Source organism: Cynara cardunculus (genome assembly GCF_001531365.2).
Source record: "Cynara cardunculus var. scolymus isolate 2C chromosome LG 13, CcrdV1, whole genome shotgun sequence".
Classification (NCBI taxonomy): Eukaryota; Viridiplantae; Streptophyta; class Magnoliopsida; order Asterales; family Asteraceae; genus Cynara; species Cynara cardunculus.
Genome location: NC_037540.1, coordinates 39,493,498 through 39,520,590, shown reverse-complemented (window position 1 = coordinate 39,520,590; position 27,093 = coordinate 39,493,498). Strand labels below are relative to the sequence as shown.

The following is a 27,093-nucleotide window of genomic DNA, read 5'->3' as shown; positions in this document are numbered from 1 at the left end:
ATTAAAAAATAAATAGTGTTGATTGGATGAACGAATGATTCATTAAGCTCGTTAAGTGATATAATGGTTGATTATACTGAATCGTCTTCTTCTGTTTTGGTTTTCGCTCGTATTCTCCCGTCTCTTAAGGCGTTTCCCGATCCCATCATCGTCCTCTTTTTTCTTTGTTCGTTTTTACTAATACATTTAGACTATAAGGGATTTGATTTGGTTGTGGCCAGTTAATTTTAGAGTCGGTTATTTGTTGACTTGTTTTATGTTTTACCTGTTTCATTATTTGGCGATCGTCCGCAATCCTCTTTCATACTCTCTTTGTCCCAAATTAAGTGTCCATATTTCTACGTTAATCTGTCCCAAAATAGTGTCCACTTCCAAAACTAAGTTTCCACTTTTCCATTCTACCCTTAATTATGAGATGGGGAAAGTTTATCTCTATAAATAATACACTTTTCTGGTAAACGACTGGGGTAAAATGGTAATTTTTTGTCATTCAGATTGTTGATCCATAACAGTTTCCAAACAACCATTTTCTATCTAACACTAAATCTTACACAGTCTATTAATCATTCTGGCCACTTAGTCATTATGCACCCAATCATCCAGTATTTATCAAACCCCTAACTTCCACTAAACAATTCCGTTAACATAAAAATAATTCGGTCTTTTTTCAGTAAACTTCATATGTTATATTACTTCGTCAATTTAAGACATTTTTTATTGTTTAAATTCACAAGACCTATATTACAATACATGGCATGAACTTTTACGATTTATTTAATTCATCGCTCATCCAATCGATCTACAATTTTATAGTCTTTGTACACAATATGTAACAAAACCTCCAAAAAATACGAACGACCATGTACAACAGGGTCACAAACATGTCGGTAAATACGACCATAACTACGTATCGACAAAAAAAAACGCTTCAATGATGAAACTAAAACAAAGTCGTACCGAGATTTATTAACGATCACATACTAAAATACAAAACAAACACAATGTCGACCAAAAAGGTTAAAGAAGGTACCATCAATTTCTGGATTGTTTGATCCTCGTGAGACCTGCCCAACAGCTTCCCACAGCCACATAACATATGATTTAATCAATCATCACAAATAACCAAACAAAAACACACATTTTTTTCTTCAATTTTTGCTCTACAAATCTAAAGGGGTTTTTTTTCTACTTCTTGTGGTATATAATGCGATAATAAATGGTGTTTAATTGACGATTAGTGGTGTTGAAATGGCAAGCATAGTGTGCCCGAAACTTGGTGCTGTGCCAACGGGCCAACGGTCATGCCACCAACTGGAGTTGCATCCAAAGACGACACAGAAAAGTACGCAACCGGTTGCCCATCGACTTGGGGAGAATCTGGGGTTCGGGTTTCGCAGAACCATCAAAAGTCCTCATGCTTTGGCCACGGAGGTTTCCTTTAAAGAACCGAAGGTAAACTACTCTTGATGTTCTTTTTTGGCATATTCTTTCTAACCCAAACCAGTATAGCTCATTTGGAGATGTGGGGTCTTTGAGTGGGATGTACGCTGACCTGACCTTTACCTCATTCAGTAGAGCAGAAGTTTCCATTTGTGAAAAGTGCGATAAATGAGAAACCTTGCACAAATTGTTTGGTATATTCTTTCTAAACCAAACAAACACAAAATATCCTAGTTGAAGGTAGGATCTGGAGTGGGATATATATAGAAATGACACCTACCCCAAAGAGTAAAGCAGTTGTTTCCATTTGTGAAAAATGAGAGTTTGCCCAAATTGTTTGGCATATTCTTCCTAAACCAAACCAAACCAAACCAAACAAGCCTAATATATCCCAGACAAGGGTGGGGTCTAGAGTGGGATGTACGCAGACCTGACATCTACCAACCTAAAAGAGTAAAACAGTTGTTTCCATTTGTGAGAAGTGTGAAAATGGAGAATTATTTGGCATATTCTTTCTGCAGATTGTAAATGGTCAAATCTTGCAATAAAAATATACCATTTAATGCACAGTTATGAGTCACCATAGTATGATTGCATTGAATTTGACCTTTTTGGTGGGTTGGGGGTTGTGGGGGGGTAAACCAGAGGAAACAAGAAGTGAAGATTGGGATGAAATTCATCCATCTAAGAATGCAGCAAGAGCTCTTGAGAGCTGAAAGAAAGCCAAAATTTTATCATGACCATGTGGCCATACCCATGCTATGGCACGCATAACGCTGAATCGGATATAAAACATAAAAAACCTACAGCAACCCCATGTGGGTCCCTCTTATCTGATTAGATGTAACCATCCAAAATTTAAAACCATATGTCATATACAAAACGACAATGTTATGGTAACTTATAGTTGTCAAGAGAATACCACATAAACAACTGTTCTACTCTTTAGAGTAGAGGTTAGGTCTACATACATCATACCCTCCTGACCCCACCTCACCTCAGGGTGAGAATACCACTTTGCTCTGTCAAAACCAGTCAAAGTGGGTTTTCACAGTAACAACGGCTCTACACTTTAGCGTAAAAGTCAGGTCTACGTAGATTATATCTGGGTGGGATATACTGGGCTAGGTTAGTTTGGTTTCTTATATAAGGCAAAGAAACCTTCAAAGGAAAAGCATACATTCATCTCTTCACACTTCTCAAAATGCAGGCATCTACCCCTCTTAACGAGAACGATAAGATGATGGCGAACTACGTGCCAATCTACGTTATGCTTCAGGTAATTCATTACGAATCATAATCTCATACTACTTTTCACCAATTCAATGTCGTATGACATCATTGACATGCATATACATGTATGAACAGTTGGGAATCGTGACAATTGATAATGTTCTTGAAGACAAAGTTGGGCTCGAGAAGCAACTGAAGCAATTGAAGGGAGCCAATGTGGATGGAGTCATGTGTGACGTTTGGTGGGGGATCGTTGAATCCAAAGGACCTAAAGAGTATGATTGGAGTGCGTATAGGGTCTTGTTTCAACTTGTTCAAGACTGTGGGCTCAAGATGCAGGTTGTTATGTCATTTCATCAGTGTGGTGGGAACGTCGGAGATGTTGTCAACATCCCGATCCCGCAGTGGGTTCGTGATGTTGGAGAAACGAATCCGGATATCTTTTACACCAATAGAGCCGGGAATCGTAACATAGAGTATCTCACGATTGGTGTAGATGATCAACCGCTCTTTGGTGGCCGAACTGCTATTGAGGTTAGGCTTCTTACGATGTAAAAGATACTCCTTCTGTCTCAAAATAAGTGTCCACTTTCAGAGATAAATGTCTACTTTCCAATTCTACCCTTAATTATGAGATGGAGAAATTCATTACTCCCTCTGTTATTATCAGTAAAATGGCCATTTAGTTGATAAAAAAGTGTAATATAATGATTACACATTTCTAAAACTGTGTTTTTTCCGTTGTGGCATTTAATTTGGGACAGAGGGAGTACAATTGTTACAAATTCTTGCAGATTTTTCTTCTAAATGGGTGCATTTCAAGATAATTATGTTCGTGAAACAACTTTGGGATGTTTATGGATGCAGATGTATAGGGACTACATGAAGAGTTTCAAAGAGACCATGGCTGACTTTTTGGAAGCGGAACTATTTACGGACATTGAGGTCGGGCTTGGTCCTGCGGGGGAGCTCAGATATCCCTCGTACCCACAAAGCCAAGGCTGGGTTTTCCCTGGTATAGGTGAATTTCAGGTGAGATTAAGCCGACACTACAACAAAATGGGCTTTTTAGAACGCCTAGTGGTCCTTGGACGACCTAACCATAAACTCTGAGTCTTATAAAATAGAGTTATGTACTCTATTAAGACATCCCGTGACCGTTGGGCATCCTAAAAGACCCATGTTCATTGTAGTGCGAACCAAATGCAGAGATGGAGGTTCTTGATTCGGGATTAACACGAATGATGCATATTTCAGTGCTACGATAAGTATCTCCAAGCGGATTTCAAAGAAGCTGCAACCAATGCCGGACACCCCGAGTGGGAGTTTCCGGATGATGCTGGAGAATACAACAACAACCCAGATGTAACAGGTTTCTTTGGATCAAAAGGTTACCTTAGTGAAAAAGGGAAGTTCTTCTTGACTTGGTATTCCAACAAGTTATTGATCCATGGTGATCAGATCTTGAACGAAGCCAACAAAGCCTTCCTGGGCTGTAAAGTGAAGTTAGCTTGCAAGGTAATCAAAAGATTTAGTACAAAAAGAAGAGATTTTGTAAGACGTAAAAAGTACATAATGTTGGAGTCTCACATCGGCTAGAGAATGGACCATCAAACCCATGTGTGTCTATACATAAGGGCAGGTTCCGTTAGGAACCTAAAATTGATTAGGAACCGGGGGACTGCCCACAACGCGATACGTGGCATATTCATCAGGAACATGGACGTGTTATTCATCATGAATGTTGTAACATATTCATCATGAATGTGTGATTCACGATGAATAACGCCTCCATATTCATCACGAAAGTGTTATTCATGATGAATATCCACCCTTAAGAGGACATGTGGCGCATGTGGGTGATTCTCGGGTTCGTAATCAATTATTGGTTCCTAATAAAACTTCCCTCTCTCTCTCTACATATATATATAGAGAGAGAGAGAGAGAGAGAGAGTCGGGTTCATACGAGAACGGTACCTATATAAGAAAATAAAAAAACGGTCGCATCACATGTGATTTTACACTAAAATTACGTATAAAATCACATGTGATTCATGTGACTCTAGCCGCGACTTGAGGTCATGGGCACGTCACCTGCACACCCTTTTGTTGACCACTTAATGAAAAATCACATTTGATTTTGCACGTGACTTGGCCGTTTTCTTATTTTCTTATTTAGGTATTATTCTCGATTGAATCTGCCTCTCTCTTTCTACATACATACGTACATATATAAGAATTTCCCCTCTCCGTAACGGTTTCTTTACAAAGAGAGATTTAAATGGATTCCACATATCCTAACACGGACCATCAAACATGTATATGTGTAGGAACCTTCATTCTAAGTACGTTTGGTATGCAGGACATTACAAAACAAAAACTTGATGTCCCACCTTTGATGCGACATTACACCGGGACAAGACAGACTTGAGTGAGGCAAAATTGCCAAAATAGGTGGAACAATTATCTGGGAGATAAGACAAGATTGGTAAATTACTAAACTACACATGTCAAATTAAAACCCTAAAACCTTACACAATTCTTCACCCGCCTACCTTACTTTCGCGTGTCTCATCCTGTCAAGTGACATATGCATACCAAACTCACCCAAAGGGCTCTGTTAGATAGAGATTCGAAGGGATTCCACATATCCTCACACATACTTCAGATATTAATGGTACATGAATTGTTGGATGAAACAGATATCGGGTATCCATTGGTGGTATAAAGACGAATCACATGCTGCAGAGCTAACTGCTGGATACTACAACTTGAACGATAGAGACGGGTATCGCCCCATTGCACGAATGCTTTCAAGGCATTATGGTGCTTTCAATTTCACTTGTTTGGAGATGAGAGACTCAGAACAAGATGCAGCAGCCAAAAGTGGACCTCAAGAACTCGTCCAACAGGTTAAATAACTATGATTTGCATCTGAAAATCTACGAAACTTGATAACCGATGATGATTCAATGTGTTAACAACTAACAGGTGTTTAGTTCGGTGAAAAGAGAAGACGTTCATATCGCAGGTGAAAATGCACTTGAACGATATGACCGTGATGCTTACAATCAAATTCTTCTGAATGTGAGACCAAATGGAGTCAGCAGAAATGAACCACCAAAACTGAAGATGGAAGCCTTGACTTTCCTTCGATTAGGAGACGAGTTACTTAAAAAGAAGAATTTCAGGCTATTCAAAACATTTGTGAAGAAACTCCATGCTGATCAGGTATAACAACCCTTAAAGATACTCCCTCCCCCCCCCCCCCCCCCGGGGGGACTCTCCCCTGTTGGGGTAGAGGTCACGTCTGCATACACCTCACACACCCCTCCTAACCCTACTTCCGAATAGGATTTATTGGGTCTGTTTGGTTTGGTTTTCAAATGACAATTTTACCCCTAATAATACAGGGAGTAAGGAATTTTCTCCATCTCATGATTAACGGTAGAATTGGAAAGTAGGCACTTACTTTGAAAGTGGACACTTATTTTGGGACAAACTAAAATAGAAATGTGGAAACTTATTTTGGGACGGAGGGAGTAATACTTTTTGGTTTATGCACATAGTAGAACTTGCGAAGCATAATGTATGATCATTCTCCAGGCATACAACGCTGATCCACGAACATATTCAAGTGTAGTCCCGTTGGAGAGATCAAAACCCGAGATTCCAATTGAGGAACTGCTAAAAGCAAGTGAATGGCTTGAACCATTTCCTTTTGATGATCAAACAGACATGAGTGTCGGGGGTAAACTCAATGATTTTATCGATGGTCTACTTGACAAGATCCCTTTCTTCTAAGACAAATGAATGGAAGGAAGGATGGATGGATGGGTGGATGGCACATAATGCAGTTTTAGAATTTCAAGTTCATTCTATTTGTATACAAAATGAATAAAAGAAGAATGGCTCTAGGCTCTGCAAGTGTTAAAGAAGGTGTCTTTGCATGCAGCATGTTACATAAGATACTAAGTTTCATCTTTTTCAGAATAAAAAGCTCTTTCACCTCACAAAAGGGTCAAGAAAGATGGTGTAACTATTGTATGTATGGTTCATCGATCTTTTATGCATGCTTCCTAATCCTGACATATGTTGTTACAGCGATCAAAATCTAAAATCACGGTCCTGACTGTGATTTGATATAGCGGTTATCGCGATGATAAAGTAGTGGTAGAGCGGTTCATTTAATAATTAGAATTATATTATCTTTTATATATATAAATATATATATATATATATAAAAGTATATTTTGGCAGTCAAAAGTCCATCTAGTAGTTATTGAAATTGCATATTAATATGTATGTTTCGGCAGCTAAATACATGCTCCTAACGATTAATAAGAAGTGACTTATAAAGTCAAACAAACTATATTTCAGCTTCAAATTGACATCATTTCAGAACATTGTTGAGTAACTTTAGAGCTCATAAGTCATGAACTTCAAAAATCTTAAGCTAAACCTAAAAGAGCTTGACGCTTTGCGAATAAAAGAGCCCGAGAATTTTAGCCCAACCCCAAATAAACCAGCTAAAGTAAAAAATCAAGCACAAGAAAAATCGCGGATTTAGCACTGCTATTGCAACTGAAAACTGCAGTCAAAATGCGGAAAATAGCACAGCTATTCTCCTGAGGACCGCGAACCACTATATCACCACTATAGGAGAGCAATTAACAGCATACATCCTCAAAACAATACAGTGTAATGTCAAAAGGGTCAAATTTTAAATCGGAAATTGATATGATATGTTATAAACTTACACCCAAAATTTGCTACTATAGTTTTAACCTCACAAAAGACTCCCAGCAGGTAACGTACAACATACTCAATTATTCAGGAGAAAAATTCACAAATTATACTACAAAGATGCTCTTTAATAGCATATATCATGCATTTCAAAAGGATTTAGTTTTACTTCCCGAAATACAATTAAGACTAATCTACACCACCAAAGTTACCATCTTACCAAATGATCATCGGCCCAACAGTATCCAGGTTACCAGCAGATCCAGCCTCTTTGGAGGTCAGGGGTTCAAGCCTCACCAAGTGTGAGGAGTGTGTGGGAGTTTTGCCGTATATAAATATCATATACCTCAAAAAAAAAGTTACCATCTTTTTCTATCCTAAGGAGAGTGATTATTATTGCGTATGTTATTTCTACATGAAGGAATTGTGGTCAATGTGCCTATAGATTTGCCCTGCTATTTGATAATTCATTTTCTGAGTCAAAAGTTTGCAATTAGTAGGTGAAAAGAGAATAAAGTATCACCTTTGTTTCAAAAAGAACAACCAAATTTTGACTTTTGAGTGTCAAATGAGTTCTTTTTTTTTAACTTCGAAATCAACATTTGGAAGGTGTTGCTTCAAAGTTCAAATAAGCTATGCAAATTTACCAAAACCACCAACAGAAATTGCAAATTCCAATATACGGAGTATAGTACAAGGATTCATATTAGTGTTTTCGTCCCAAAAAGAAATACATTTTGACTTCCTAGGTCAAGTCGGATTTTTCGGAATCCAAGTCTAATAGATATTGCCATAAATCTAACATCCGCGCCCTTTTTTGATAAGAGTACGAGATCGGCTAGACTTGGACCATTTCTCCTCAATATATGTTGGAACGCTCCAAGGGCTCCTTAGGGAGTAATCTAATGGGGTTGCATATATTCTTACATGGTATCACAGCCAAAGTCTACCACTCTATTACTCGATGCTTTGGGGCAATCTATACTCGTCTAGCCCTTTTGTACACCCATCTAGCCTCTATTATAGGGGGAATGTGAGAGTCACAAGTTGGCTATTGGACCATTTCTCTCCTCAGGAGCAGAGTAATCTAGCGGTGTTTCACAAATTCTCACATGTTTTATAGTAGTTATTGTTGATAATTAGTTCAATTACCCCCAAAAAACTATTTGAACACCTGGATTATCGTGTGAAAGAACCCTACCCATAAGAAACTGAATCGGATAGAGATAGAACCCTAATTACGCTAATTCCTCTATTGAAAACCAAATTAGCGTAACAGAAACATAACCAACACATTTGAAACATATAGTGCAATATAAATTTAGAAACAGAAAACCTACCTATGGCAGCCATGGCAAGTTCTTCCATTACAAAACAATTTCAGTTTTCATTCAAATACCCAAATCCATTGCTGTTTCTGCGATAACAAAATATTAGGAAGAGAGTATCATCAAATTCTCTTCAACAATGAAAGTAATGTGAAGTGATAACTGATTCGGATTTTTCGTTTTCGCCATTACATTGCACCAAATGATTCTATTATTAGGTGCTGTTTGGGATTGCTTATCCCAAAAGAGTAATGTTTTTTCCTATAAATTAAGTTCTACTAAAACTTTTTATTACCGGTTTGACATAAATTGTTTATCCAAACATTCAAGAGTATTTATTACGGATACTACACCGAAATAAGTTAATAAGTTATTTCTATAAACAATCTCAAACATAGTGATGACCATGATTGTAAGGAAATGTCAATATAAGAAACCTTCGGATGTTTGGGATTGCTTATAAAAATAACTTCTTATTCTGATGTTTGGGATTGCAGAGGGATTGTTATCACAATTGATGAATCGATTAACAAAAGTTGTCTGAGTCTCACATGATTATCACAGTTAACACTTCAAATCGATATGCAGAAGTGGATTGATAATCATATTGCTATCACAGTTAACACTTCGAATCAAGCAAGATGGTTGGGTATCATATTGCAGATACATAAAACGACGGGGACGGGAACGTGAGATTCAACGTGATCAGTTCCGACCTAAAATCATGGGATAATTATAATTAATTAAAATAACATAAAAATCATAAAATAATACCTAATTAAGTAATTATATTACTACTCTTATTGATATGTTTCTATTTGTTATGATTTAAATAATTGGTTAAAAATATTAAGAGACCCACAATTATTTTCGCATTTTCGCAAAACAGAAGAATTCTCATTTAAACTCTCATTTATATAAATTTCATATCGTGTACCGACAACTACTTATAATTCAAAATCTAAGTCAACCAGTAAATATTTGGGTTTTTTTACTTTCAATTTTTTCAGTTATTGTTTTTTTTTTCCAAAATTGGTTTTATTTTTTTGATTTTTCGATTTTCCAGTTTTTTTAAATATCCCTAATATAATTCCGAATGTCTCAAAAAATATCCCTCTTACTAACTGGAATCAAAGAATTAGTAGATATGTTTCGCGGTGGAAACTATCAAGCTGGAGTACGGTAGGGGCAGAGGGAATTTCCCCCCGGGCCTTGTACACACCGCCCGTCACATTATTCTCAATCAATCCCCTTGCCTCTCAATCTTCGAGAATCAAACAGATCATTTTCAAGTTTGAATTAATTGGATTCATGGAACAGGAGAAGGATTTTCCATTCTTTAGCCTGGAGAAGAAGCAATGACGGTATCTAAAGAATAAGCATCGGCTAATTCTACAATGCAGAATAACTAAGCATGACAAGGAGAGGATAGCTAGACTTTCAAACACAGCAGCAATGGCAAGGAGACTAATCCCGATATTCTTTCCCTAGCATTTGGAGGATTCTATTGATTCAAGACCTGTATGTAGACCTGAGCCTCCCCCGTTTTAAGGCCAGAAAGAATTATCTTACCTTTCACAATCTTTATCCCAATAACATCTAAAAAAATTGCAGCAGAAAATATAACAGAAATAATTGATATTAAACCCTCAAAGTACCAATACCGATCTACACGTTAACCAAAAATCAAAATCAGATCACCAATTGCACCTTTGGACAAATATCAGTCCAAAGCTTGAATCGCGTTAATTTTAAACAAAAATGATTAAACCGAAAAGTCTAGCGAGTTCATGGTTTTCATGTATATTGACATCAACCATCAAAAAATCATGTATACAATATTTTGTTTAGATGAGCATATATACTCGTTAAAACACTTTAACAGTCAAGTAACTACGCACAGTGGTCACAAACATCACACGCATGTAACAAACCAGCAAGAACGCATTCTTGCCAAACTATATCATTATACTGACAAGAAACGAATTATTGCACATCTGCACACAAAGAAAATCCCCATGTGCGACCATTGTATTCCAAGGTGGCTCCCACTCTATGTCAGTTAACCGAACCCATACATAAATGCAACAGAAAACGTGCATGCTTACAAATCATTCGTCATCGCATTTAAATAAAACATGAACAAAGCTTTCCAATAAAACAGCACATGAAACTTATCGTGTCCAGAGTCCTAAAATCACACTCACATAACAAACTGGTATTTGATAGTTGCTACGAGGACCTAGATAACCGAATATCCATAATATTAATTCAATAATATACCTTACGTTCAATGAAAGTTTCAATAATGTGTACGAACATCTTCAACCGATTCTTTAAAATATATAAAAATGAGATGTTTGTTCTCTATTTTGCTTCAACAAATTCTTTATATTGTTCTTTAAAATAGAGAAAACTAGAGAAAGTTCTAAACTTGGATAATTCTCTAAAACTTGATGTTTGGAGAAACAGATTAAATTTTTATTTATTTCCACCAATGAGATTGAATTATTATTATTTTATATAAATCTGATTTAAAAAGTGTATTGAGATGATAAATTTAAAGAATATTTTAATAATATAGTAAATGTTGAAATCTCTAAAATAGATAAATTATAGAGAATTTGTTGGAGATACTATGATATGCACGAATTAGTTGTATATCTTAAAACTCAAAATGAGTACCTTAAATTCCTAGATATCCAACCTGCTATGTGAGCCGACAAATTTCAAGGTGACTATCTGCTTTACGGGTAACCGGGAGTCATCGCATTTGAACCTCCGTGACCACAAGGGTATTTTTATTTCTCCTTTGATTTGAACCTGGAACCCCTAGACACTTTTGACCTTTGGATCCCAAACTCAAACCAATAAGGCACCACTTTTGTGGTTTTATATGTTTGTTTTTAAGTTGTGTAGACGTGGGATTCAATTAGAAAAACTTATTGTAAAATGAAAATAGACAACTAACGAACATATTCATTAAAAAGAAGACAATCCATAATTCATGTTTTGAGTAAATTAGAAATTACAGGTGATGATTGAACATGTGTTACTAATTTGAAAACCTTGACAAAACCCCCCAAAAAAATGCATCGATACAGGTGTAAAGTTAAATACTGTAAATTTTACGTGTTTTGTTACAACTTGTTTAATACAAAAATCTTTCACAATTTAGCAGTTTGGATTTAAAAATGAAGATGCAATTTATTTTAGTTTTGATGCAGGTTTTTTGTGATAAATATAATGATGAAGGGTATTATCAAAACTTTAACAACTTATGTGCATGAACATGTAACTTTGAATTTTAAAGGATATGAAATAATCAACAGCATTGGATTATTAAAAAGCTGTATTAGAACTGTGAACAACATGTTTATAATACACTAAAAGATATAAACCAAATCAACGATATACCATTACTCAAATAAAGGTTATCAAACATATATAGCAAATAAAAAAAACAGATAAAATATCTGATTCTAAGGGAAAACAAATTTATTCGAGTACATGGTCATAAAAGAACCGATAAAAATTTAATCATAAGTTTAACAAAATACTTACATATATTTAACAAACATCAAATTCAACTGAAAAACAATTTATCAGCCAGAATCATTTTCAATTTGGCTCGACTAGTTTCAACAGAATATATTCTCACTTTCTTATTTTGCTTGATATCTAATTAGAATCTGGAATATGTAGTGATATTTTTTTAGCATAAAGAGTTTACAATTTTAGTCCTTCGTCTTTTGTATATTCTCTTTTTCACTCTTTAAGGTTTTAAAACTCTCAAAATCATCCTTGATCCTGTGGGTGTTCATCTAAGCTACACACCACATTGTACAATATTAAGTGGTTTAGAACTTTTGTTATGTGCTTGTGATTTACATTTTTGTTAAACCGTAGTTTGCGGTGCAATTTTGTGGTTTTTAATTATCAGACTGCATTACAAGTATATTTTTATATATTTTAAACACACACATACACATATACACGGCTAATCATTTGCAAACCTCATAATTAATAAAAACCAATCAATTGAGATATTTATGGAAATGATAAGGGTTTATTTACTATCCGGATATTCATGAAAGGTGATTAGAATTCAGTCATTATGATCAACATTTTATATTATAAAACAATCAATATATTATATAACCATGTATTTATTAGACTATATAAACGGTTGAGATTACATTGTATTATTTATATGAATTAAGAGTTTTACAAATGATTAATATTATATTACATAAATTCAAATGTAACGGCCACTAAAATCACATAATTTTGTTTTGAAAAAATGTAACCCCCGTGTTATTCACAACCTTTGGATTTAAAGTTGATCGATGGTTGATGGGGTTCCATCATCAAATTTAGAGTAAATTACATATTTGGTCCTTATCTTTTGTCATTTGTTACGGAACTGGTCTTTTATCTTCAATTATTACAAAATAACTCTCCATCTATGCAATTTGTATTGAAGTTGGTCCTTCACACTAACGGACATCCAACTTTTTATATCAAATCTGATCTTTTAAGCATTTCTTTTCTTTATTTTACCAATTTTCAAACCACATGGGCCAAATCTCTAATTTACTCTTAAATTATGTTTATATATATAGAGGCGGGTTACGTTACAAACCGCCCAATTCATGAAAACTATGCAAATCATTTTCGACCAATAGAAAATTTTTGTTTTTTTTTCTTTAATTTTAATAAATAGGGGTATGATAGTCATTTGATTGTATACTTGTTAATATTGGAAAGTAATAATTACTTTTAATTATGGAAACGTAATAATAGAAACATTAAATATAAAAGATGGTAAATCAAATTTTCTTAACCATTAATAGTTTTTTTATTATTTTATTAAATTTTACTTATTAAAATATAAATTGTAAAAGCACTACAATATGAAATCTGATTTCATTTCATTGAAATTTTTTATGTAGTTTGAGTAATGAAATGAATGTCATGGTCAATAGTGACCATGAACATAATTTAACTGATAAATTTAATTTATTAATATTTTGAAACGTTTTATGCATGAAAAAGTGTCACTTACGAAAATAAAGTATTCAGTTTTCAAAAATGTTTCATTCAATTTTCAAAAATGTTTCATTCAATTTTCAAAAATGTTTCATTCTTTATATGTTTTATCGTTTATTAGAATATCTCTTGTTTTAAAATTAGTTTGATTAGAAATTATTAAGAGTCCAATCCTACTTCAATAACCTTTAATGAAATAGTTTCATATATCGTTCACTACTACATATCAAATGGTCTATCTTTCATTGTAGGTGATAAGGAGTCATGTGAGTTCATAACATAAACGGTGAAACAGTCTCATACTCTCATTCATTTATTTAATGAACCAAAAGATTTCATTTAGTATTCAAAAAGTTTCATTATTTTTTGTTGATTAAAGTATGTTTTTATGTTTCATAATTTATTAGGATATACCTAGTTCCATTGCTCCTTGCTTGGATCTATTTTTAATGTGGATGTTAATTTATTTAGAATATTTAGTCATAAAATGAAGATAATTTTTATCAAACATATAATTTGTCAGATTATTCTAACATTTTTGGTTAAAATCTTTGTAATGATAAAATGATATATAGAGTTTTTAAAACAATAATTTTGTTTCATTAATATAGGATATCCACGATCTTGTTACCTCGTTTACAAAATCATACAAATTAAAATTTTGACAATTTTACCATTTTTTTAATTAAAAATTAAACTTTTATTTTATTTTATTTTTTATTTCCTAATATAAACACATTTAATCTTGACCATTGATCAAAAAAATTGATGGATAAAATTGGTTTATAAGGTTTTCACAAATGAGAGTGGTACCCTACAAACCAAACTCATCCATCCATTTTTTTTGATCAATAGTCATGATTAAAATGTGTTATATTAGAAAAGTAAAAAAAAAAGTTTAATATTTAATCAAGAAAGGACAAAATTGGCAAACCATTGTTCTTCTCATCTTTTGAATATGGTTTCATCAATAATAACATTATGGAAATTGTATCTCATTTTTTCGTTAGTGAAATTGGTTTCATCAATGAAAATATTTTTAAAACTGTATCTCATTTTTTTCATTAGTGAAATTGGTTTTATTGTTCGCCTGCATAATGAAATTTGAGCCAGATATGGTTCAGTCAATGGAATATTTTTCAAAAAACTGAATAACATGTTTTCGTTAATGAAATTCATTTCATCATTGAAATTGGTTTCATGGACTCCACAATTCCGAAAACTGAATGACATTGTTTCAGCAGTAAAATTTGTTGAAATGTTTCCTAACCAAAAATGGAATCAGTTTTATGGTTTATAACCACGATGAACTCGATTTTACATATGAAACTAAATATTGTTCAGTCAATAAAACACTTCAAGAACTGAATAATAATATTTCATTCATTTTTAAATTTGTTTCATGTTTCCTAATCAAGATGGAATCGGTTTCATAGTTTATAGCCAAAATGAAATTGGTTTTATTAATGAAAACAAATATGGTTCAGTCAATGAAACATTTCAAGACCAGAATATTATTATTTCATTAATGAAACTAGTTTCATGGTTCCTAACTAAAATGAAATTAGTTTCATTTTTGAAACATTTTGAAAACAGTATAACATGGTTTCATTAATGACATTTGTTTTACGAATGAAAACAAAACAATATAATCAAAATTTGTAAAATATCACAATTATATTATTAATAAATCAGTAACTACTAGTGAATTGAAAAAAAATACCGATTATTTTGTTATTATGACAATGAAATAAACAATTTAATAAGAAATAAATTATTACAAAGAGACTTGTAATTGATGTAGTATTTTTAAATTAATAAAATAATATAAAATATTAATGGTAATAATTATATATTAAAATAAATTGATTTACAGCTTCCTTAAAAACAATTACTATATATAATATTTCATATTTAAAAACAATTAAAACATTACCAGGATTAACCATTACAAAATAAAATAACATTTATATCCTTATTCATTACAAATAAAAAGAAAAACATGAAATTATTTTATTGGTTGATGGTGGTTTCTATAGTTTGTATAAAATAGACGATTTACAATCTAACCTCCCTCTATACACACACACACACACACACACATATATATATATATATATATATAGAGAGAGAGAGAGAGAGAGAGAGATATGTGGGTTATTGTGCAACCCTTTATATTTGTACAACCAATATAATTCAATCTCAACCGTCCATTTAATTTGATGAATATGTGATTTCATAAAAGTTTTTATTATTTTCTTAATATAAAGTATTCATCATAATTAATAAACTTTATTCATCTTCCATAAATATTAAATATATATATATTTATGGAAATGATGAGAGTTTATTTATATAATTTAATATTTATGAAAGACCAATAACGTTCATTAATTATGATCAATACTTTATATTATGAAACAATCAAAACTTGTATGAAATCACATATTTATCAAATTAAATGAACGGTTAAAATTGAGTTGTATTGGTTGTACAAATGTAAAATGTTGTATATATATATGGAGGTTCAGGAAAAAACTATAAAAAATGAAAAACTAAAAAACAACTCAACAATTGTTAAGTAAAAAAAAAATCAAAGGTCTAAATTAAAATAACATATTTTTAAACTAGAAGAGTACTCGTGCAATGCAACGAGATAAATCTTGATTTTGATGTTTAGTTTTTAATCTTTGTTTCTATCGATATAATACGATTTTATGTGGTTTTGATAACAACAATATTTATTCTTGAATAAAATATAAATTTGAAGATAACATAAAAATTTGAAAAAAAAAAATCAATATTAGTATCAAATTAATTATTTAATAGTTCTCATTTTTTTGGTGTAATTTTTTTAATTCATTTGTTTATTATAATTTAATTTAGATTTAATAACAAAGTAATTTATTTTTAGTTTAACAATATATATTTGTATAAATATAATAATTAAACATTTTGTTAGAACTTAATGATTATCTTAATTATATTATAGATTTGTTATATTTAAAATAGATGTTTATCTCGTATTTGATTATTTTTATTTGCAGTTAGTTACACGAATTTAAAAATGTAGCTTTAATAAGTTGTACATATACAAAATTACTTGTAATCTTGAACTTTAAGTAATATACATCAATAAACAGTATTTCATGCATAAAAAATGTTTTTTAAAAGTTTTTGTCAAATACTTTATAATATAGTATAGATAAAAGAAAAGTTAAGGTTATTTAAGTAAACTTTATGTGGATTTGGGGGTATAATTCAAAAAAAAAATATATAATTAATTTTTAAATTTATTTTAATCCCCAATAATTAAGGAAATAAACTTTCTCCCCCAAACCCCCCCCCCCCCCTTTTTTTTTCCTCTCAATTCTCCAACGTTACCAAATGTTTAATGACGATGAAGTGAGGAGTATCTAAACGGGGAAGATCACTCAAGCTTCTTGTTATAGAATTATTTATGCTTTAATGTGATTTCGAGTCATTTTTAGTTTTTTCCTTGTGGTGATAAGAAACATTGGTGGCCTGGAAGATTATGCACGCGTGAATAGGTAACAAGATTCAAACATTCATCTATTTTACTCTTGTTTTATGGGTTTATCCATACATGAATATGATGAAATCACAATTCACAAGCTTATGCAGCCTAAAAATTGAAAGACACTGAATATGGTGTCTCATTCACATGTGCATTCAGTCAATAAAATAGAAGGACATTGAATTCTATGTTTCATTCACATGTGCATATAATGCAAAATTTGAAAAAAAATGAGAATTTGGTGATTCATTTACATGTGCATTCAACCCAAAAATTGAAGGATGTTGTATATGAAGACTCATTCATACGTGCACACAACCCATAAATTAAAAGACAATGAATTTGGTGATTCATTCACTCGTGCATGTAACCTAGAAATCGAAATACAATAGATACGAAGATTCATTCACATATGCAAACAAAAATTGTATGAAATAATCAGTTGGAATTTTTTTGTAGATTGTTGAATTTTTTTTTGTAGATTTTTAGAGAATTAATGTAATTTCCATAATTTGTGGTGACTTCCTTTAATTGAGAGATTTTAATAAAATAGAATGATTATCCATTAATGAAATGGACCATTTTGCTCTTTTTGCATTTAATAAATTGTTATATTTAATAATCATTGGATTAAAGTAGATTAATGTTTATTAAGGTAGTCTTCGGTTTTTTTGTTTCTTTGCGGTTTTCACCCGAACCTGACCCCCTCTCTCTCTCTCTCTCACACACACACACACATATATATATAGGGTCGGGTTGCGGTGAGAATGAGAGTTACGGTATTGCATGCACATTAGGATGTGATGCACCGAATCAATCTCCGTATCAAATGTGATTCATAGATGAGTTTTGAGATTAAAGGTGATCAAGGGTCCATATCCCTTTCTTACGCTCCTCATTTTAACTTTTTTTCTCACACGATCTTTTGTGTGTGTGTGTGTGTGTTTATATGGGTTTTGTTCACGTGAGACCGACCTGTTTTCGTTAGACCATATTTTTACACTTGAAACTTCACAGAAAAACATTGTGAAGGTAAAAAAAAATCTGAATTTTCATAGCAAAAATACCGTGAAGGTTATGTTCACAATATTTTGATGTGAAGTTTCAAATGTAAAAAAGTGGTCTCATGAATCTCATGAAAACAGTATGGTCTCACATGATCCCACGTGATGTTTATATTTTATATATTTTATAAAATTATATGTTATAATATATATAAAAATTATTTTACATTTATATATTTATATTTTATATATCTATAAATTATATTATATTTATGTTTTATATAAATGCATATTGTATTTATATTTTCTATATAAATTATATTTTATGTGTTTTATATACTTGAACCGATGCAATTTGTATAATGATTTGATTTAGCGTTTGTACCATAAATTATTTGATTAAATTGTACAATTTTTTTTATTAACCTGGACATCCAACCCACTATGCGAGCTGACTAATTCCAGGGCGACCACATGCTTTGCAGCTAGCCCGGAGTCACCGCATTTGAACCTCCGTGTCCACAAGAGGATTTTTATTCCTCCTTGAATTTGAATCTGAGACCTCCTGATACTTTTGACCTTTTGAGTCAAGCTCAAACCAATCAGACACCACCCTTGTGGTTAAATTGTACAAAATTGAGACTTGTATGTTGGGGTTTTGATATTTAATTTATAAATAGTTTAAAATTTGGATGGGAGTACATGCTACGAAAGATAGAGCATACATTCACGATGATTGTTTTGGGATTTAAAAAAATGCACCAAATATTATCATGAATACCCCTACTTGATAACTCAACCAAACGTAAGTCAAAAATAAGGTCAAATAAATCAGTGTAGATTATATAACGCATTTAATATATAAAACAAAAGCAAAGACCATCGATTTATATCTGGTTTTTAGCTAAAAACAAGTTTATTCAAATTTGAATTCAATTTATGAATTTGAAACGTATGTCAAACAATTATTTTTAAGTATCAAACTCAAGCGAATATTAGGAGTTGTTTGTTTACTTCTTAATAGTTTCATTAAGAAGCAGTCTCTAAATCGTTAAGATGTGAATCTTGTTTGACAAAAAGAAGTTTGCCTCTTAATGGTTCTAAAACTATCCGAATGATTTTGTATTATAGACCTCTCTTAACCATTCAACGCCCTAATTTCAATATAAACAATTGTCAATCAATTATATTTCATTTTGTACCATATCATAAGAGCCTCTTAATCATTCCAGCCACTTAATCATTCTGAACAAAACCATTCAGCAACTGGCAAACAACCGCTTAATATGTAAACGACTGATTTATCAAAAAGGAATCGTTTAAAATTCATCTTGACTAGTTGATGTCTCTGTCTTAACATTTATTCTCTTATACTTTTTGGGTGGATATCTTAATGGAAAAAGGAATATATACAGATATTTTTCATTTTAAAGAATATACAAATTCAGTCCTTCATTATATATACTAATTTTCACCTTTAGTGTTTTAAAACTCTCAAATCAGTATTTGAAAATATGTTCGGTATGTGGAGGAGCTAGAATAGGATTAGACCAGACAAGATAGGACAAGACAGACGAGAATAAGACAGATTGCAAAAAAAATTGTATAAAATTTTAAGATTTTAATTTAACATAGATAATTTAATAATTTATCATTTAATTTTGATGGGATAAAAAATCATATTTTATCGTGGAAAAATACAAAAAAGCAGGGTCCGAATTGGGCCGGGCCCAATGAACCCGATCCAACCCGTGAAATTCGCCACTCGGTCTCCCTAGTCTCATTTCTCGCCCACGCCGTCGAGGCTCTCGCCGGTTACTCCCTGAAGTAGACGCCGCCCTTACGAATCGTCTCTGCTGCTGCCTTCCGACCGCTGCTGGTGGCCTACTGCCGTCACTGAAAGTCGATCACTCCATTCTGTTCCTGTACTCATCTCTCTCTATCTGCACATTTACATTTATGTTTAGATTTCTACTCCTCGAATTTCGTATTTATTAAATGCAAAAAATGCAATGAAGTGATTAATTGAAAGTAGGCACTGGGCACTTCCTTCAGCACGCTCAATCACAACTTCAAAACTTTAATTAGACATGTGTATGTTATATGTGCTTTTAATTTCATGAAATCACGGAAGTATTTAAGAAGATTTGTCTCAATTGGAGATAGGCAGTTGAATGAAGTAAGTTTGATCGGGAATCTCGTAACTGTTTCAAAAGGAAAAAGAGGAGTTAGGGTTGAAATTCTATTGTAAACTAGAATTCAAAGCAATAAACTCTTTAACGATTGAAATTGAAAATCTGAATTGCATGAATACTTGGAAGCATAAGGCTAACACACAGTCGAAGCTAATCACATTATTTTGAATACACAGAACACTTGTGACCATCTGGGCTAACAGAAGGCTACAGAATCACTGCAAGTTAGTGTATGCAAAGCATGCAATATAACAGTTTTGGAGTCCAGATACAAATCCTTCAATTGAAGTAAAATTTACTGGAAGATACGGGTTTGTGTAGTATATGCATGATGAAAAATTATTTTTATTTTGAAGAATATAACTAGTGGTAGTAGATGAACAAAAAATGGTTTTAGAACAATCTATATATATTTGGATCACAGATCGTAACTAAATTTCACAGCTGCAGAAAGTAATGGCTTTCTTTATCTGTTTGTTTTTTGGAGTGCAGAAAGTAAGATTTTTCTAATGGAATTTATCTGTTTCTTTCTTTGGATTGAAGAGAATTCACAGAGGCGTTTTGCGTTTGCCATCTTCCTCCCTTGCTCGAATTGCGGATTCACCATCTCCTTCTCTAAAATCTCCCTCCCTTTGCAATCAGGTACAATGATTCTCATCATCTCAACTGATAATGGGTTGATTTCTTCTATATTTTTAGACTTGTAGTTCACGGTTTCTTTTTGTTCTTCTAATTTTTTCAGTTTAGGCTTATGCTGTAATGGGTTGAAATAAATTTATGGTTCCAAGATAAACATACACATTCTTTGATAATCAAAAGCTCCTCTTATGCTTATGCGGTGCATTACTATAGTTAAAATTCACCTGTGAAGTTGTAAAGCCCCTGAATTTTTTCAATAGTAAATTCATAGCTTAATTTCATTCCAAAAATGTTCCATTATAAAACACACAGCAGATTGTTAGTCTTAAAATCTTAAATAGAGATCTTGTTGAGATATCAGTGCTTTTAATTGAACAATTAAGCCTCATTTTTATGCATTTCATAAAGTATAGTTCTTGAATATGTTGTTGCAAAAGTATTTGTGTATGCTAATTCATGAATTTTCATCTTAGTAATACACTAATATATGAACCTTATCTGCAATTACTACGCTTCCTAATTTCCGAACTCTTGTCACTTTTTTTGACAAATGAAAATACATCGTCATTAGTTAATGGAAGTTGAATCTTTTCATTATTACAGAAAATTTATTCAAGCAATATGGCCTCATCCTTGGAGATTACAGCTGCAGAGTTCTTACAGGTATGTGCCACTTTGCTGTTCTTTTGATTTTCTTGAAGTGTATTAATTGGTGTGAGATCACTAGTAATATGTGTAAGTTTTTTTTTATCGAAATTCCAGGGTTCAAGTCATCATAAGTTTTTCTTGCCAAGAGCTTTACCAAAGAGTAGAAGTTCCCATTTTCTTTTTCGTTCATCTCAACGCAAAAGAAACGATTCGTTGAGAATATCCAACCAAGGTGTTCGACGAAATGCTTCTAAGAAAGTCAAGGCTGTGGTATCAGTAGATGCACAAGAGTTGGGAAATGTAGACAAGTCTGCTGCTGAACAAGTGATCCATTTTTATAGAACTCCCTTGATTCAAGAAAGTGCGAGTGAGGAGTTACTGAAGTCGGTTCAGACCAAGATATCCGATCAAATCGTGGGTCTGAAAACAGAACAATGTTTTAATATCGGGGTTAATGGGAATTTGTCTAATCAAAAGCTTTCAGTGCTTAAATGGCTTTTACGTGAGACCTACGAGCCTGATAATTTAGGGGATGAAAGCTTTATCGCTAAAGAAAAGAAAGAAGGGTTCAACACAGTGGTAGTTGAAGTTGGACCAAGATTGTCTTTCACGACAGCATGGTCTGCGAATGCTGTTTCCATATGTCAGGCTTGTGGTTTATCAGAAGTAAACAGATTTGAACGATCAAGAAGATATCTTCTGTATACTAAAGCCGGAAGTGTACCGCTTTTAGATAGTCAAATTGATGAGTTTGCAGCGATGGTGCACGATAGAATGACCGAATGTGTTTATCCCAAGAAACTTGTTTCCTTCAAAACAAGTATAGTTCCTGAAGAAGTGTATTACGTCCCCGTTATGGAAAAGGGGCGGAAAGCATTGGAGGAGATTAACCAAGAATTGGGGTTGGCTTTCGATGAACAAGATCTACAGTACTACACTAAACTWTTCAAGAACGATATYCARCGGGACCCTACAAATGTYGARCTCTTTGATATTGCACAATCGAACAGCGAGCACAGCCGACACTGGTTTTTCACTGGAAAGATTGTTATAGATGGTCAACCGATGAATCGGACTCTAATGCAGATCGTAAAGAGCACTTTGCAGGCGAATCCTAACAATTCTGTAATTGGGTTCAARGAYAATTCCAGTGCAATCAAAGGGTTTYTGGTGAAACAGTTGCGCCCTGTCRAGCCCGGTTGTACATCTCCGTTAAGCCTGAGTAATCGTGATCTTGATATTCTGTTTACAGCCGAGACCCACAATTTCCCGTGTGCGGTTGCACCTTACCCTGGTGCAGAAACTGGTGCCGGAGGTCGAATAAGGGATACACACGCAACGGGAAGAGGGTCTTATGTTGTTGCGTCTACGGCTGGTTATTGTGTCGGAAATCTTAACATCGAGGGTTCGTATGCTCCATGGGAAGATGCATCTTTTGAATATCCATCAAACTTGGCTTCTCCACTGCAAATACTTATTGATGCYAGCAATGGTGCRTCAGATTATGGGAACAAATTTGGGGAGCCATTGATTCAGGGGTACACAAGAGCGTTTGGAATGAGACTCCCGAGTGGGGAGAGACGGGAATGGTTGAAGCCAATCATGTTTAGTGCTGGAATTGGGCAAATCGATCACACCCATATCACAAAAGGGGAACCTGAAATCGGGATGCTGGTCGTAAAGATCGGTGGTCCAGCTTATCGAATTGGAATGGGAGGTGGTGCAGCTTCGAGCATGGTTAGTGGTCAGAATGATGCAGAGCTCGATTTTAACGCTGTACAGCGTGGAGATGCGGAGATGGCGCAGAAATTGTATCGAGTCGTGCGTGCTTGCATTGAAATGGGCAAGGATAATCCGATTATAAGTATACACGATCAGGGTGCGGGTGGTAACTGTAATGTTGTTAAAGAAATTATCCACCCAAAAGGTGCTACAATCGATATTAGGGCTATTGTGGTCGGTGATCACACAATGTCCGTTTTGGAGATATGGGGTGCAGAATATCAGGAGCAGGATGCGATTTTGGTGAATGCCAAAAGCCGGGAACTACTGGAATCTATCTGTAAACGAGAAAGGGTGTCTATGGCTGTTATTGGAACTATAAGTGGTGAAGGGTTTGTGCGCTTAATTGACAGCCACGCTATCGAAAAACCACCTGCGGTTGATCTTGAGCTCGAAAAAGTTCTTGGAGACATGCCTCAGAAAACATTCGAGTTTCATCGTGTAAAAGATGCACGAGAACCACTTGATATTGCTCCCGGGATTACATTGATGGATTCTCTCAAGAGGGTATTACGACTTCCATCAATCTGTTCGAAACGCTTCTTGACAACTAAAGTCGATAGGTGCGTAACAGGTCTCGTGGCGCAGCAACAAACCGTGGGCCCCTTGCAGATTACTCTTGCCGACGTGGCGGTTATTGCCCAAACGTATACCGATTATACCGGAGGTGCGTGTGCCATCGGGGAGCAACCAATCAAAGGTTTGCTGGATCCAAAGGCAATGGCTCGTTTAGCGGTTGGAGAAGCACTTACAAATCTCGTGTGGGCGAAAATTACTTCTTTGAGTGATGTCAAAGCGAGTGGGAACTGGATGTATGCCGCCAAACTTGATGGTGAAGGGGCGGCAATGTATGATGCTGCCATTGCTCTTTCGGAAGCTATGGTGGAACTTGGTATCGCCATTGATGGCGGGAAAGACAGTCTTTCAATGGCCGCACGGGCAGGTGGAGAAGTGGTTAAGGCTCCCGGGAATCTTGTTATTAGTGCGTATGCTACTTGTTCGGATATTACGAAAACTGTGACCGCTGATTTGAAGCTTAAAGATGAAGGCATACTGCTTCATATTGATTTGGCAAAAGGAAAGCGTCGCTTAGGTGGTTCGGCTCTTGCTCAGGTACTTTTTTCCAGGGTTATTTAGCTACAAGACCCGGTGATTGATGTGTTTTTAAATGCATGACTTTTTGATAGATTTAAGAACGAATTTGCTTTTAACATAAAAATGTTACTTTTTAACACAAAAAAGCCTCAAAATATGTCAGAAAGGTCATTCAGCTAATGGTTCCAACTATTACTAAACCATGGTATGTTGACCATCGTGCAGGTGTTTGACCAAATTGGGGACGAATGTCCCGATGTCGATGATGTTGGTTACCTGAAAACAGTTTTCGAGGTGGTTCAAGATCTTCTAACCGATGAGTTGATCTCGGCTGGTCATGATATCAGTGACGGTGGGCTTATTGTCAGTGTTCTTGAGATGGCTTTTGCCGGAAACTGTGGTGCTCAGATCAGTTTGAATTCACAAGGAAAGAGTGTATTCGAAACATTATTCGCGGAAGAACTCGGGCTTATTCTCGAGATTAGCAAGGCRAACCTGGATACGGTGGCAACGATTCTCGGGAATCGTGGAGTTTCGGCGGAGATCATAGGACAAGTGACAACTGAACCAATAATTGGATTAAACATCGATGGGATAACTCATTTAGATGAGAAAATGACCGATGTTAGAGACATTTGGGAAGAAACCAGTTTCCATCTYGAAAAATTCCAACGATTGGCGTCTTCTGTGACCGCSGAGAAGGAAGGATTGAAAAATCGGCGCGAACCATCATGGCAGTTGTCGTTCACTCCGACATTCACCGAGAAGAAATACCTGAATGCCATCACGAAACCGAAAGTGGCGGTGATTCGAGAGGAGGGGAGCAACGGTGACCGAGAAATGTCCGCCGCATTATTCGCTTCTGGTTTCGAACCGTGGGACGTCAGTATGTCGGACCTTCTTACCGGGTCCATCTCGTTGTCCGATTTTAACGGAATCGTGTTCGTGGGCGGTTTTAGTTATGCTGATGTGCTCGATTCTGCAAAAGGCTGGGCCGCTTCTATACGGTTTAACCAGCCGCTTTTAAACCAGTTTGACGAGTTCTACAACCGTGAAAACACCTTTAGTCTCGGCGTTTGCAACGGGTGCCAACTCATGGCTCTATTAGGTTGGATCCCCGGCCCTCAAGTCGGTGGAGCCATGGCCAACAGTGGTGACACGTCGCAGCCGAGATTCGTGCACAACCAGTCAGGCCGGTTCGAATGCCGATTCACGGGGGTAACCATAAAAGAATCTCCAGCCATAATGCTCAAAGGGATGGAAGGTAGCACATTGGGTGTTTGGGCTGCACATGGAGAAGGAAAAGCTTACTTTCCGGATAACGGGGTTCTTGATGGGATCTTATCTTCGGATTTGGCTCCGGTGAGGTATTGTGATGATGATGGGAAACCGACAGAAACATACCCGTTTAATCCAAACGGTTCTCCGCTGGGCGTGGCGGCAATTTGCTCGGCAGATGGGCGGCATCTGGCGATGATGCCGCACCCGGAGCGGTGTTTTTTGATGTGGCAATTCCCGTGGTACCCGAAGCATTGGGATGTCGAAAAGAAAGGACCGAGCCCGTGGTTGAAGATGTTCCAGAATGCTCGAGAATGGTGTTCTTGAGAGGTTAGCTTTCTCGGAATTTAGGGTTCTTATTTGGTATGAATAAATGGATGATTACTGAACTTCAAGTAAGGTTTCATTTTTGTGTTTATCACATGATACTGGTTTAAATATAGGTGTTGAGAACCAGTAACCATGTTTTTTTTACAATGTGAAAAAAATTACATATATTTTCTATATGTATTGTTTCACAACGTGAAATAACGACAACGTTTTCTTTTTTCTAAATCCGTATAACAACATGAATGTTAGTGAGTTAAGATTACGTGAGATTAACATGTTTTCGTGAGACCCATGAGACCATTTTTTTACATTTAAAACTTTATTTGCTGTGAAGGTTCGAAATCTTTTTACCTTTACAGTGTTTTGCTGTGAAGTTTTACGTGAAACCAATCCCTCTCTATATATAATATTCAACCAACTTACAAACTGTTTTGTCATTATTAGAGAAACGAACTACTGACGTAGAATATATGAACATCTTCATCAAGATAATCATACAAAGAACGTGATTATATCTTTACAACAGTAAAAAAAGGTCGTCTTATAATCAATTTTGGGGCCATTTACCAATTTTTTTGGTTAATGCTGATTCGGTAAGAGGTCTGACTGTAGTAAGAGGTCTGATTGGAATAAGGGGTTGTTTACCCAAATGCTTACTCGGTAAGTGCTTACCGATACGAGTCAACATTGTAATTAATTTTGATGCGGAAGATTTTAATACATCAAATCATATTGAATGCTAACAATTTACTGGGTAAGCGCTTACCTGTGTAAGAGTCGTCATC

At 34.6% G+C, this 27,093-nt stretch overlaps 2 protein-coding genes and 1 long non-coding RNA gene across 4 annotated transcripts; 2 read left to right on the top strand and 1 right to left on the bottom strand.

The window, feature by feature from the left end:
- Positions 1 to 935: 935 nt before the first annotated feature.
- LOC112524458 lies at positions 936 to 8,932 on the bottom strand. 2 transcript variants are annotated; one of them, XR_003070395.1, is made up of 3 exons: positions 8,760 to 8,932; positions 4,069 to 4,166; positions 936 to 1,075 (listed from the first exon to the last, which is right to left on the bottom strand). It is a non-coding gene; the product is annotated as an uncharacterized LOC112524458 (long non-coding RNA). The 2 variants fall into 2 exon arrangements; XR_003070396.1 differs by having other exon boundaries at positions 4,069 to 4,161; positions 8,760 to 8,918.
- On the top strand, positions 1,132 to 6,762 carry LOC112524457 (beta-amylase-like). The gene is made up of 8 exons (XM_025134279.1): positions 1,132 to 1,452; positions 2,651 to 2,719; positions 2,809 to 3,207; positions 3,541 to 3,705; positions 3,931 to 4,191; positions 5,376 to 5,585; positions 5,665 to 5,904; positions 6,280 to 6,762. The coding sequence occupies exons 1-8, from the start codon at positions 1,249 to 1,251 to the stop codon at positions 6,475 to 6,477; spliced, it is 1,746 nt and encodes a 581-aa protein (XP_024990047.1). The 5' UTR covers positions 1,132 to 1,248; the 3' UTR covers positions 6,478 to 6,762.
- An 11,225-nt stretch (positions 8,933 to 20,157) lies between the features above and the next one.
- Positions 20,158 to 26,507, top strand: LOC112526114 (probable phosphoribosylformylglycinamidine synthase, chloroplastic/mitochondrial). The gene is made up of 5 exons (XM_025136503.1): positions 20,158 to 20,266; positions 21,080 to 21,178; positions 21,779 to 21,838; positions 21,938 to 24,718; positions 24,926 to 26,507. Exons 3-5 carry the CDS (start codon positions 21,797 to 21,799, stop codon positions 26,303 to 26,305), a joined length of 4,203 nt encoding a protein of 1,400 aa, XP_024992271.1. The 5' UTR covers positions 20,158 to 20,266; positions 21,080 to 21,178; positions 21,779 to 21,796; the 3' UTR covers positions 26,306 to 26,507.
- The last annotated feature ends 586 nt before the right edge of the window (positions 26,508 to 27,093 follow it).